At 41.2% G+C, this 13947-nt stretch overlaps 1 protein-coding gene across 1 annotated transcript in view; it reads left to right on the top strand.

The window, feature by feature from the left end:
• ADCY5 (adenylate cyclase 5) overlaps nucleotides 1-13947 on the top strand; it is a 333999-nt gene that overhangs the window by 285022 nt on the left and 35030 nt on the right. The window contains exons 10-12 of the mRNA XM_073305113.2: nucleotides 5249-5393; nucleotides 7477-7574; nucleotides 12574-12661. Of these exons, the coding sequence (XP_073161214.1) occupies nucleotides 5249-5393; nucleotides 7477-7574; nucleotides 12574-12661 (331 nt within the window). The remainder of the gene's footprint in view (nucleotides 1-5248; nucleotides 5394-7476; nucleotides 7575-12573; nucleotides 12662-13947) is intronic.

Below are 13947 nucleotides of genomic sequence, written 5' to 3'. Positions count from 1 at the left end.
CCTCTGAAAATTGGGCCCCTTTAAGATCTCTCAAATTGAGACAACCAAAATCACTGGCGGCTTCTGAAAATGTTGGCCTGTGAATAAAAGACAAATTCTGTCAAGTTATTTATTCCCTGTGTTTCTTACAAACCTCTGTGACAAAAATGCTTACTCTGCTCCTTCCCCTCAACATTCCTTATCTTTTTGTTTGTTTGTTTTCAAAACATACCCAGAAGAAAATTTACATATAAAGGATGTTTTCTCTAACAATGCTGGGCCATTACGAGAAAGATATGGTAACAAGATGTTCATAATAAATTTCCAAGAAAGATGATCCTCTTTGGTTAAATTCATCTCTGGCAGCTCATTAAAATGAGTGATACTTGCTCTAAATTTTCCAGTTCACTCAGGATCATATACCAGTTTATGCCTTAAATCTTTAATTTCTTGCCTCTTTTTTTGACTATGAAGCTGGCTCTCAACAGAATTTTTTCTTGCCATTTATTCCAGTTAGTTGTCTGTCTTAAAATCTGCTGTTTTTTAAAAAAAGATTCTTCAATATCATATTAACTCTGAGATTTTACCTCTAAATTTTGAACAACCAAAACGCTATTAATAATTAAATCCTAATAATTGCATTGTTTGATCTCACTACTGACATTAACCTAAATGTTGCTCACTAAATGTCTTTGCAATGGAAGTAGAGGAAGAGGCCAGCAATGAGAAGGAGGGGTGGGGGGAAACAACCATGGATTAATTGCCAGTTGTGTTTACTAATAAAGCATCTTTATTACCAAGATATTTTTATTTATGAAATAATTTTTATTATTGCGATTAAAAGAACAAAGGAATGTTATTGGGCTGTAGGTTTTTGAATGAATGAATCTAGCTATGTGGGAGCTGAATTGAATCGGTTGCCACTGCCATTTGTAAAATATCTGGTTTTAGGGTCAAATTGGCACCTCCCCTGGAAGTGACATGGCAAAATGACAAGTGGCTCAGGAAGCTCCATGAGAGTCGGAATTTCTGCTGATCTTTCCTGTGACAGAGCATAAATAGGTTGTTTCATGTCCTTTGGAGTAATGACCCTGACCCCAGTGGAGTTTCTAGGAGGAGGTGTTGCTCAATAGGAATAAAAGTTGTGGGGGGGGTGTAATTTTTTTGGAGGCGGGGGAGAGTTAAAACCCTAGCACAGTTGTGGACAACCTGCGGCCCATCAGTGTAATCCACTGGCGGACCGTGAGACAGTTTGTTTACACTGACTGTCCACAGGCACAGCTGCCTGCAGCTCCCAGTGGCCGCGGTTTGCCATTCCTGGCCAATGGGAGCTGTGGGAAGCGGCGCAGGCTGCAAGGAAGTGCTGGCCGCTGCTTCCCGCAGCTCCCATTGGCCGGGAACAGTGAACGGTGGCCACTGAGAGCTGCGGGCAGCCATGCCAATGTAAACAAACTGTCTGGAGGCCCACCAGCAGATTACCCTGATGGACGCCCGCAGGTTGCCCACCGCTGCCCTAGCAGGTCTTTCAGAGTGCCAGCTGGGTGTGCCTCCTCAAGTTTAAGCATTTTGATGCAGCTTAAATGCTTCCGAAAGCCAGAAGAATAATTCTGAAATCTGTCTGACAACAAGGGACCCAAATGTGCTGTCCTTCCCCATGGTCATACAACAGTATCAGTAAAAATTTCTACACACACCCTTCATTGCTTGAGCAGTGTAACTCTACTCTGCTTATAGGGACTACCTCCAGGGGTGAGTCTTTTCATTCCTTGGTATCTGTGGCAAGAAGTGTACTGCTAAAGGTGATGTGGCCTAATGTCCAAAAAGGAACTGCTCTGAGGCAATCAACTCAAGGCTACCAAACTGTGATGAGATAACACTTTGTGTCTTTGGCTGGCTTCAAACCGGCGACTTAGAGGTGAAATGACCCATAGACTATTACTAAGCCTGAACCAGCCAGCCACAGTCAAAAACTACCCAAAGTTTCTTCTCCTTCCTGTTTTCTCCCAGGCTGTGCTGTTAGATTGGAACTTTGAATCTAGCTGAGGCTCACTGAGATGGCAATGAGTTTTAACCTTGGATTCTTGGAGAAAATTATTGCAATTCTCATGTGATATAAAAATGGCTAAATTTAAATTGTCCAAATCTACAAATAACTAACAGGAATTTTGAATGCATTCTGTAAATAGGACTCGTAATTTCTTTGCTCTTTTTATGAGGCTAGAGAACAGGATTGTCACAACTGAGCAAAAATAAAAAATGGCTCTTCATGTACTTAAGCAGATGTGGTTTCTTTAAAACAAACATCTAGAAGTAAATTGAATTTCCTTTTCTCCAAGGGGAAATCTAAATTGCATTTCAGAAGTGGAATATATACTAGCTGATGGATTAAATAACTGTGGTGTCCAAAAATAAAAACAGTCCTTCTCCTTTCCCTGACCCTTGTTGAAATGCAAACCCTTGCTATAACAACTTTAAGGAACTGAGGCAAAGACCATTTGCATTTGCCAGACTGCCTCCCGTATGAATGCTGAGGATGTATTGTAATAACTTGTCTACTGTATATCTGTATCACTTGTCTTCTTTTGGTTGGAATTTCAATTATCAATGGTGTGTCATAAGACTGTGGGGCCTGATTATTATTATTATTTGTCAGATATGTACAGATTCTGTTGACTTAAATTGAAGTTGTGGGTATTGAGCTCTTCTGAAAATCAGGTCCAATCATGCTAAAGCTAGTGAAAAGTCTCCTTTAATTCCAGTGTTGTGGGGCATTGGCTTTTGAAACAGAAGTCCTGATTGTGTTTTGGCAGCTGCCATGAAGTTCTGAGTGGCTTTTGTGAGCATCTTACTCACACCTACAAAGATCTGTTGGCCACGGGTTTGTTACAATTCATGCTATACGTCTGCATTAGCCAGTGTTAGCCGGACAAAACCCAGAAAACTCAGCTGGCAATAAATACCATCTTTCATCCTGCCCCGTTGTGCTTTAGGTTTCATTTTTAGGAGTGTCTGAACAATGGTTGATTTCACCTAACATGGGCTGTATGTTGCCCTGGAATCAATTAGAATTGAAACTGGAATCAGGCATTACATTAGGGTCTGTCCTAATACAAGCTATATTTACCTGGGCATCATGGAAACTGAGCAGAATAACATTTCAGCTTTAGCTTTTAATTTCTGCCTCTTGTCAGTTTAAGCCAGACCATTAAAGAGACAATGTCAAGCTATAAAAATTCTGACTAAGGTTTTTCAAAAATTATTAGGGCCTTACTTTTTGGGTGCTCAACTTGAGATGCCTTAAAGGAGCCTGCTTTTCAGATTGTTGGTTTTCATCACTGTTTGAAAATTCCATTCCTGTAAGGTGGCTCTATGGTGGGCATCAGAAAACCTGTGGTATGAAAAACCCTGTGGGACTGAAAATCACTAATCATTTGAAAACCTTGGTCCATATGTTTGGAAAGTAGGATCTGACTCCACATTGCCTTGCCACCTTGTATCATCTTTTCTCTTAGCTCAAAAGTATAAAATAATATCATTTGAATAAGAAAATGGTTTGACCCAAGAACCTCGGGATGCCAGAGCTGCCAGGGCTGGCAGAGGTCCCTGAGGTTTATAGGGGTACAGAGATCCCCCTGGGTTCCCCAAAATAATGTCATGCAAGGTCTCTAATAAAAGCCTGTGTCACACTGATCATCGTGATCATTGTGAGATGCATGTACGGAGAATATGTGAGGAGTTGTGTATATACTAAAAATTGTCATCTCTGTAGTTACAAGCAGGTCATTCAGAGGTAACATGTCTTGAGATAAACTTCTCCAGATGGGATGGGAGACACTTATCTCCAGGGTGTCTATTGTGTATTGTATATCCTACAATAGGAGTCTGTTAGCATTCTAAGGCAAATGATAGTGAAGAGCTGGCAGAGACTTGAGAAGAAAGTTAACAGGAAGGGTAAACAGCTGGGGAGGGACCCTATCTTGAGGTGACCATCAAAAGTCTGTTCTGATATATTTGGAGGTGCAAAGAGACACTCTGGTGTCCTTCGCCTAGGAAGTAAACCGAGAGCCAGTTTGCTTCATGAAAAAGGGATCTCAACCAGGCTTGGTTGAAGATGCTGGAGAGAACTTTGGGTGAGATGAACTCCTTAAGACAGGAGGATATCTTGTTTGCAGTGATATAGTTAGTTAAGTTTAGGCTTTAGAATACATGTTATGATGTTATTTTATATGTAACGATTTGTTCCCATCTCTCACTCTGTTTTTTATTGGAATTTCTATTCTTTCTTAAATACTTTTTTCTTTTGTTTTATAATTGTACTCAAGTGCTGTGTGTAATACAGGAGCAGTTGTCTAAGGTGAAACAGATAAACTGTGGTACGCTGTTCTTTTGGGAACAGAGGATCTGGGATTTCTGTGGGTATCCAGTGACTGCAGCTGGATACCATAGAGGAGCACTTTGAAATGACTTGGGGTGCATCTATAGTCAACTTGCAAAGCAAAGAGTCAGCTGGTAGCCCAAACAAGCATGCTTGAGTGGCTGACAGGCTGGTTGTGTTGGGGAGCTAACACCCACCTGGCATAAGAAAAACTGTCATGCTGGAGGCAGGTGGTGACGAAGCGACTCACAGCCTTGGCTGCCCCAAGAAATGTCACAAATGGAAAGTTCTGATTTGGTATCAATTTATAGTTTGCCCAGCTGTAAATAACTACACAGGAAGGACACAGTGGAGAGTCATGCCCAACACCTTTAACTGGTCCTGACAACACTGTAGATAATCAAAGCTGGAGAATTTTTCAAGTTCTGAAATTTCAAGCTGGGGCAGCGCATGGGAGATTTTGACAATTTTTGTGATTTTTTTTTTCCCCACGTTTTTTGACCAACTCTGGCAATAACATACATAGCAGGAATGAAATGTAGGGGAAAAAACAGCACAATAATAATGGAGGGGAAATCCATTTGATTTTAGAGGTTGATTTATGATAAAAAGACACATTCAAGGGAAGCAAACGCCTTGATAATAGGGAAAGACAGCTATATCAAATACCTTAATTGGGTGAGGACAGGTGGATGAGGACTGGCAATGTATTGGATAGCTGATAACATTTCCCCTGGAGATTATCCAGCTAAAGTTTGTAATAAATGAGAGGTGATTAACATCCGGATGTCTCTACGGTGAACTGATGAACTCCTTTGGGCCTCTTCGCCGAAAAAGTTCAAGCTGAGTGCACTGTAAAGTTCCCATTCTCTTCCATTTTTGTGAAATCCTCAGGAACACCCAAGAAAGCATGAACCCGGAGGATGAGGTGGATGAGTTTCTGGGCCGTGCAATCGATGCCAGAAGTATTGATCGGTTACGCTCTGAGCACGTTCGCAAGTTTCTTTTAACGTTCAGGGAGCCTGACTTAGAGAAGAAGGTAAATTCCCCAATAACTACTCTCTCAAGTGAAGAAAGTCTATTGTTAGTTTTGTTTGTCCAATTTAAGCTTAAGATCTTCTTCCTACAGTTTGGAGTTACTCCGCCCCCCCCCCCCCCATTTATCACTTCAGCTCCTTTAGGGAGATCTTAACTTACGCTGTGTCCTCTAAAACCAGGTATGTGTTGAAGGAAACATTTGATAGAAATGTAACATTGGGTAGGAATGCCTGCTGAGCCATTTCTCTCTCACCGATAGCAATGGTGAACTTCAGAGTGAAATCAAGATGTTCTTGTGCCCGTTACTGATCCTTGGAGGATGTGTCGTGGGTGGCACTCAAAATTATACTCTTTTTTAACTGCACTGCTCTCTCCTACCAGTTTAGGAGAGGAAGGGTGATCTTGAGGCTAAGGAACTGGATTTAGGAAATCTGGATCTGCCACAGATATCCTGTGTGATCTGGGGCAAAGCATTTAATCTCTCTACCCTTCAATTGCCTGTAAAATGGAGAGAATACTGCTTCACAGGGATATGAGAATAAATTCATAATAAGTTTGGAGGCACTCACATACTACAATGGTGTGTACCATATAAGTGAATAAGTTATTTTACACACACACACACACTTTAGGATAACCCTTAATAATAACAATAAAAGGTGAGCTATATTTTTAACAGGAAAAGCCACATCTATAAATTTTGTATTGGTTAGGTTAAGTTCGAGTCTGCTATTCTATCACTATGTTTAGCAATTATGTTTGTACTGCAAAAAGAGGATACAGTGATTAATCTAGTTAAAGAGTAAGAGGACTTTGCAGTAATTGCAGTATTTTTTCAATTCTGAATGGGTCACATTAGGGTTGATCAGAAGTGTAAGCATGTTATTTTCCCCATTTAATTTTATAATTTTAAGAAAACTGAATGGTTCAGATATCTCAAGGGCCTCCTTGTTTCACAGTTTAGGGATTGAGTTTGTTTGGACTAAGAATTGCAGTTCCAGCAGTACAGATGACACGTTTAGGAATTGGACACAGCTCACCTGTTACTGAGACTGATCACTAATGCGAAGGTTGTGAATTTTTGAAAACCTGTGGCAACCTCACATTTTCATTAGAACCAACTAAAAATGTGCACATATTTTTTAACACTGGCAGATACCACGAAAAACCATGTTTTCTCGCTGGGCTTGAAAGAGGGAAACAAGAAATTGGTGTTTTCACAATAATCTTTCATTTCTGGCGAAATGCAGTGACTTGTTGATGACACGGTACCTTTTAATTCATGAACAAAAAATTGCACTGGATTCTGTTCCAAAGAAAATGTGAAGGGGGAAGAACCCTTCTCAGGAGGTCTTTGTATCATATAAGTTGCACCCATCAATTCTACCTTAGCCTTTGATAGGTCCCCAGATCCCTGGAGGGCAGGTGAATTGTTCTGGAGCATCCACTGGCCTGCTCCAATTGTACTACAGTTCACAGCTGTCACTATTATTATTCGTATTGCAGCAGCGCTTGCAGACCCCAAACAGGGATCAGATGTCCATTGTACTAGACCTTGTACAGACGCATAGCAAAAAGTGTATTCCCAAGAGGTTACACTCAAAGTAATGCCCCGGAGATTTTAGTTTAAACAAGAGATTCTCCTTGCGAGTGGTCCCAAAGAAGATGTGTATATAGCAGAGAGCAGTCTGGATATAATACCAAATAAACTTAGTTTAGGAGCCTTAAAAAGCTTGGGCCATGTTTAACTATTTATCCCCACTGGAGGGAGCCCCGGATGGAATGAGTCAACATCGCACAGCTATGCCCTCTGGTCCAGGTTTATCTATTTTGACAGATACGAAAGGGACAAAATATAAATTTTCTTCCCATCTGCACAGGACCTTTCCACAGCCCTGAGGTCTTTTCGGGGCCCCAAAATATAGCCCAAAGTAAGGGGGAATTTTCACACTTCTCTAAGGGGTAGTTCTGCAAGTGGTGCTTCTTGGGGAACCAGGAGGGTGCTGGCTGCTGAATGAGGGGTTTGCTTGGGCATAGAGGATGGTATTACCTATGCTTATAAAAGCCTGTTTTCTTCCTCCCAGTACTCCAAGCAAGTGGACGACAGATTTGGAGCCTATGTGGCTTGTGCCTCCCTCGTCTTCCTCTTCATCTGCTTTGTCCAAATCACAATCGTGCCCCAGTGAGTAGCTCTCTATCACTTTTTCTGCTTTCTGGCATTTTTTCCCTGTCCTTGAGGCTTCAGTGCACCAAAAGGAAGCAAAAGTCTTGAAATAATGCTTGCCTAAGTAGTGTACAATGCTTATTGTGTGCATTCATTTCTAGCTATGGTATATTATGCTTGGCATGCAAGGATTTTCATTTTGCCACCATGGTGTTTTTTTAATATTTACCTCTCATTTGAGAAGTTTGATTTAGTATATTTATAATCCCACACAAAATAAGATCACTAGAATAGAAAGGATTGTCTACTGAGGCAGTAAAGTCTTTGTAATACAGGGCTAGAGTGTGCCTATGTTGAATGCAGCTGAGCAAAGGAGGACAGGGGAATAAGCAATCCACCACAGTCCTCTTGTTCAGCCTATGTGGATCTTGGGTCTGAATACTGTTGCAAAGCTCAGCCCTGCTCTATGAACAAATGAGTGGGGAGGACGGAAAATGGGCAGAGCTGTCCAGGCATAACGGGGGAATTAACCTGCATAGTTTCAAGGGCTGCAGTCATGTATTCACCCTCTCCCAGCCAGGCAAGAGGGGTAGGAATTATGCTTCGTAGGTGTGTCAGAGATACAATGCCTTCTGGACTGGTACAGTGTATGCATGGCCCTGTGCTCAGATTAGTGCCTAATGGCACAACCTAGCCCAAAGGATCTTCTCAAAAAAAGACGATACTTCCGAATTTTTATTTCTATTATTGAAAAATGAGGAACTAAGTGTGTTTGTGTTTTTCGGAGACCATAACTGGCTCAGTAGCAATGCTTTCTCATGAATTGTGCACCTAAAAATAGGAAGTGCTCCTAAAATAATTATAAAAAGAAAAGGAGTACTTGTGGCACCTTAGAGACTAACAAATTTATTTGAGCATAAGCTTTCGTGAGCTACAGCTCACTTCATCGGATGCATTCAGTGGAAAATACAGTGGGGAGATTTATATACACAGAGAACATGAAACAATGGGTGTTATCAGACACACTGTAAGGAGAGTGATCACTTACGATGAACTAATCTTGGGGGGGGGAGGAGGGACACCTTTTGTAGTGATAATCAGGGTGGGCCATTTCCAGCAGTTGACAAGAATGTCTGAGGAACAGTGGCGGGGGGGGGGGAATAAACATGGGGAAATAGTTTTACTTTGTGTAATGACCCATCCACTCCCAGTCTCTATTCAAGCCTAAGTTAATTGTATCCAGTTTGCAAATTAATTCCAATTCAGCAGTCTCTCGTTGGAGTCTGTTTTTGAAGTTCTTTTGTTGTAATATTGCAACTTTTAGGTCTGTAATCGATTGACCAGAGAGATTGAAGTGTTCTCCGACTGGTTTATGAATGTTATAATTCTTGACATCTGATTTGTGTCCATTTATTCTTTTACATAGAGACTGTCCAGTTTGACCAATGTACATGGGAGAGGGGCATTGCTGGCACATGATGGCATATATCACATTGGTAGATGTGCAGGTGAACGAGCCTCTGATAGTGTGGCTGATGTGATTAGGCCCTATGATGGTGTCCCCTAGCTCATCTTAAGTCATCACTCTCCTTACGGTGTGTATGATAACACCCATTGTTTCATGTTCTCTGTGTATATAAATCTCCCCACTGTATTTTCCACTGAATGCATCCGATGAAGTGAGCTGTAGCTCATGAAAGCTTATGCTCAAATAAATTTGTTAGTCTCTAAGGTCCCACAAAAAGAAAAGGAGTACTTGTGGCACCTTAGAAACTAACCAATTTATTTGAGCATAAGCTTTCGTGAGCTACAGCTCACTTCATCGGATGCATACTGTGGAAAGTGTAGAAGATCTTTTTATATACACACAAAGCATGAAAAAATACCTCCTCCCACCCCACTCTCCTGCTGGTAATAGCTTATCTAAAGTGATCACTCTCCTTACAATGTGTATGATAATCAAGTTGGGCCATTTCCAGCACAAATCCAGGTTTTCTCACACACACACATGCACACCCCCCACACACACACACACACACTCTCCTGCTGGTCCCACAAGTACTCCTTTTCTTTTTGCGAATACAGACTAACACGGCTGCTACTCTGAAACCTAAAATAATTATAGAATCGGTCACTTTTAATCTCAAGAATAATATAATTGAAGAGTCAGAAATGCTCCAATTTATCTTCTTCCAATCGAAGAAAGCAAAAATTCATTTTAAAAAGACACAAGATAAATGTTTGTCCTTACAACTGCTTTCCCTTTCACTCACTTCACCATCCTTTACACCTTTACAGAAGAGAGACCAGGGATTGTTCATATACTGGTGGGCCACAGAAACAATGTGATGTTTGAGGTCACTCTTTCTCCTCCCCCCAGGCAAAAGGACGATTGCCACTGCTCGAGGAATGATAGAATCAACAAAGCAGAATAGCAGCAGCAAAAATACAGTGTATAAAGAGACAGATCCATATAAGGAAATCAGAGGCTGAAAGCTGAAATTAGGTCAATCCCTGCACTTTATACATGCTTAATAATCACTAAAGCTGTTATTTTCATGGTTGCCCAGGTTCTGCAAAGGTTAACACTTTAGATCAGCTGACTTGACACTGCTGCCTTGAATTCATACCTTTGTGAGAGAAGCCCTTTTAAAAGGGTTTGGTTTGCCCACCAAGGTCACTAAGCAGCTACCGGACTATTTAATTAGAGCTAATTTAACATTTTAAAAAAGGGATGACAAAAAATGTCTGGGTCCTTGGCCGTCCTGTTGGCTGGCTCTCTTTGTTCTGTATTACTCAAGAAAATCGAAACAGCTTCATTATGATGTGGCATATGCTATTTGCCTGCCAGTCTTCTCTTATGGGCAGAAATATTTGATGTTTTGAAACTTTATTTCCAGGTGTTTTAGAGACTCCCATAATCTTGAGCACTTTTAGCTTTCCTCAGAAGAATCCACAGGCAGGATACTGGACCTTATAGGAAATTAGTCTAAGCTGTATGGCAAAACCTACTGGGCTTGATATTTCAGATCCCAGAATGCATTTACGTGCATGCCCAAATCTGCATACACGCTTTTTCTAGTATGAAAACCCACGTGTAGGAAAGTCAATGAGATTTAGGATGCTAGATGCCCAAATCCTTTGAAAATGGGACTAGGGTGCTTTTGAAAATTTTACTCTGTGCTTCAGTTTCCTGTCTGCAAAATGAGTATAACACCACTTCCCCATCTCACAGGAGTGTTGTAAGAACAAATATATTACCGATTGTAAGGTGCTCAGATACTACGGTAATGGAGAACATATAACTGCCATAGATCAATACATAAGCATTATTTTTCCATATATTTTAATCCTAGCTAACTGGCAAGACTGACTGGAAGCGGTGTGGATTACCATAATAACATACCATCTCCAGAGACCCAAACTCATATCTGAGTTGGGTTACAAGTGAACCTGAATTTGGTGGTTCTAAGGTGCTGTACCAGTCTGTAGTGGTCATTTGTCCACATAGTAGAAATATAGTATAAATGGATGATATCTTCTTAGGAAAGGCCTAGAATAGCAGAGGAGTTGGAGGTCAGTGGTCAAGTGCATTGGCTGAGCTATGTAGAAGAGGACTCATTTGCCAGCACCATCAATCACCTTGCTTTCACAACCATTAAATTCATCCCAAAATTAGAACCCAAAACACAAACTCCTGCTAGTTGCGCATATATATATATATATATAAAATATTGCAGGCAAGTACTGGTAAAAATAGGGTAATACCCCTATTGCATGATAATTGTTAAATTCTCCACCATCCTGTGGATAACTTAGCATGTCTGTAGGCCGATTTGGTTTCTAGAGTAAACAAAGTTTCATGATTCATCTTTGGACCAGATATATATTTCCATCACATTTTTTATTCGTTTTTCTAATATTCTTAATTGCATGATTGTTGTCTTTACTGATGACAGCAATTAACAAGCAGCTGCAGCCACATGTATGTGTGTCGCAATCAAATGCTTTCATGAAATATCAGCAGAATCTGAAACATTAGACAAAATAGCAATGATCATTTGTGATAATAAAGAGGAATTGCCTTAATGAATGCCTTTTGAATGAATTAGCAAAGACAGTTACCTCTGTCATGGCAGAACATGGAAACCAGCTGGCTTTGATGTGTTTGGTCTTAATGTCACTGTGCAAGATAACCTCATTGATTATTTAAAGTGTTGGGATGGGAGGGGACCCGTCTCTTTTGTACTGAGACCAGAAACTTTCAAAATGTTATCAAATAATTGCACAATCAAAACAAAAATGTATACCACAAAGCTGGCTTGGAAATCCTGTTTTCACTGAAAGGAAGAGTGTAAGAAGATGGGGCACAATGCAGACTCCCAGCACTGCTGCTTTATTCACGAGTGCTCTGGTGCCCTCTTAGCCATCTTTGTTCTTGAGCTTAGGTGGGAAGACCGCAAAAGTGGTAGGGCAGTGAAACCCTACCATGCTTCTCTGCATGAGAAACCAGGATAGGTTTGGGCATCTTCATGACCTTGTTGGATGTGGGCTATTTCTCTGTATTTTCCTTCTTAGCCAATACAAGGTTCCTGAGTCCTTCACAGAGGATGCAAATGAAAGGATGGGGATGGACTCATAAGTGTGACATGAAATATGTCTCCCCAACGTATTTCATGTGCACTTGGCTGCAGAGGCCTCAATTCTAAAGCGCAGCAAGTTTCTCTTCCAGGGCATCTGATATCCATTGCCAGCTGGGGGTGGCCCACTGTAACAAATTATTTTCTCATCTCTTCTAGCACATGAAACATTTCTTAGTCTCTCTGCTGTCACCCGAGCAATTTAAAGGGAACAGGGAATCTCCTTATTCAACGCATCGCCTACTTCCTACTGCCATCCTAGCCAGGGAGAAAGCCCACACCATATGTCATAGTTTGTACAGATGTACTAAGGCTAAAAGCGGAGCGGTAACTGTTCTGTATGGTGTAAATCTTTAAAAATCCCTTTCTGGTTTCAGCTCTACATTTATGTTGGGTTTTTACCTGACCAGTTTCTTGATCCTGACCACAGTGGTGTTTGTTTCGGTCATTTACTCCTGCGTAAAGGTGAGTAATGAGACTTCTCTATACTGTCCTTTGCTGACCCTACTAGCATAGCCAGTCTGTTTCTTAAGCTAATATATAACATTCTTGTATTTCATTAGCTGTCCTTCCCCCACCATTCCCCATAGGTAGATGCACGTACATACTACCATGATAAGGGTTATAGAAGAAACCTTAGATAAGAGAATGAGCTGAGGTCATGTTGTGCTCAGATTGGCATAGTTTTCCACAGTTAGAAGTAATCAGCCGCTCCCCTTGTGGATCTGCATATCTATGAAGTCCCCTGCAGGCACTCTCATTTTGACTTTAAAAGAACAAAGTTCCCAATGTGGAAACAAGAACATTGACCCTGTGCTTCCTCCCCTTAAACTTCCTGCAGAGCCGGCTGTGTATTGTCCCCTGTGGCACACGCTTGGTTTGGTAGGCAGATAATCAGAAGAAGGGTAACATTAAGGAAATATGCCTTGAAGGGAAATAAAAGCATGAACATTTAGAGCTTTCTCAGCCTGTCTCAGATGAGCATAAGCAGTAATCAGCCAGTGATCTCCTTTTTGTATCTGGTGGTTGATAAGCAAAGAAGGATGGTAGTAAAACAAGAGTTAAGTATGCTTAGCCTTCCATAGTAAAACTCTCTTCTGTGCTTTTGGGAAGGCAGTGAGTTGGTGCTAGAGTATTTGGTCTGATGGTCTGTTGTGTCTGATGTTTTGTGGATTCTCCCATGTTGAGAGCCTGTGAAAGTTCAGATCTAGACTTCAGGGAACCACACATCATGGCTCAGACCCAACTCTGCTCCTCACGGGCTAAAATGAAATAGCTCAATAGCCCTTTTTTTTCTAGAAAAGAAACAATCTGCCTGACACAGTCCACTACCTGATATCTGCAGCTCTTTACTTCTGGATGCTGTTGGTGGTTCCGGTGTACGGAAGGCACTCGTGGCAGATTTTATTGTTAAAAGTTAGACTTAGGCTTTTCCTTTAATATGGGCTATGAAATATTCCCAGTGAAACTCCAGAAGCGCTAAGCTATGTTAAAACTCAGAACTTAGGGTAGCTCTCTGACAAGTTCCCAAAGGTTGCCTTCGGAGGGAACCTTCCTCAGAAAAGGGCTGTTCTCTTTGACCACCCTGGTTTATGGTTTATTTGGGGCCAATCATCCTTTCTCAGTGGATGATGCCATTTACAAGCTCAAGAGAACAATCTTAACAGGCACACAGGTCCCTCTGACCCAGGAGATGGTGTCCAGATGCCTTGTTAAACTTTATATGTCTCCATTTTAAACCCATAGCCTGC

This window comes from Lepidochelys kempii, chromosome 11 (assembly GCF_965140285.1).
Source record: "Lepidochelys kempii isolate rLepKem1 chromosome 11, rLepKem1.hap1, whole genome shotgun sequence".
NCBI lineage: Eukaryota > Metazoa > Chordata > Testudines > Cheloniidae > Lepidochelys > Lepidochelys kempii.
Note: the sequence above shows the minus strand (reverse complement) of the source record. Positions and strands in the feature narration are given on the sequence as shown.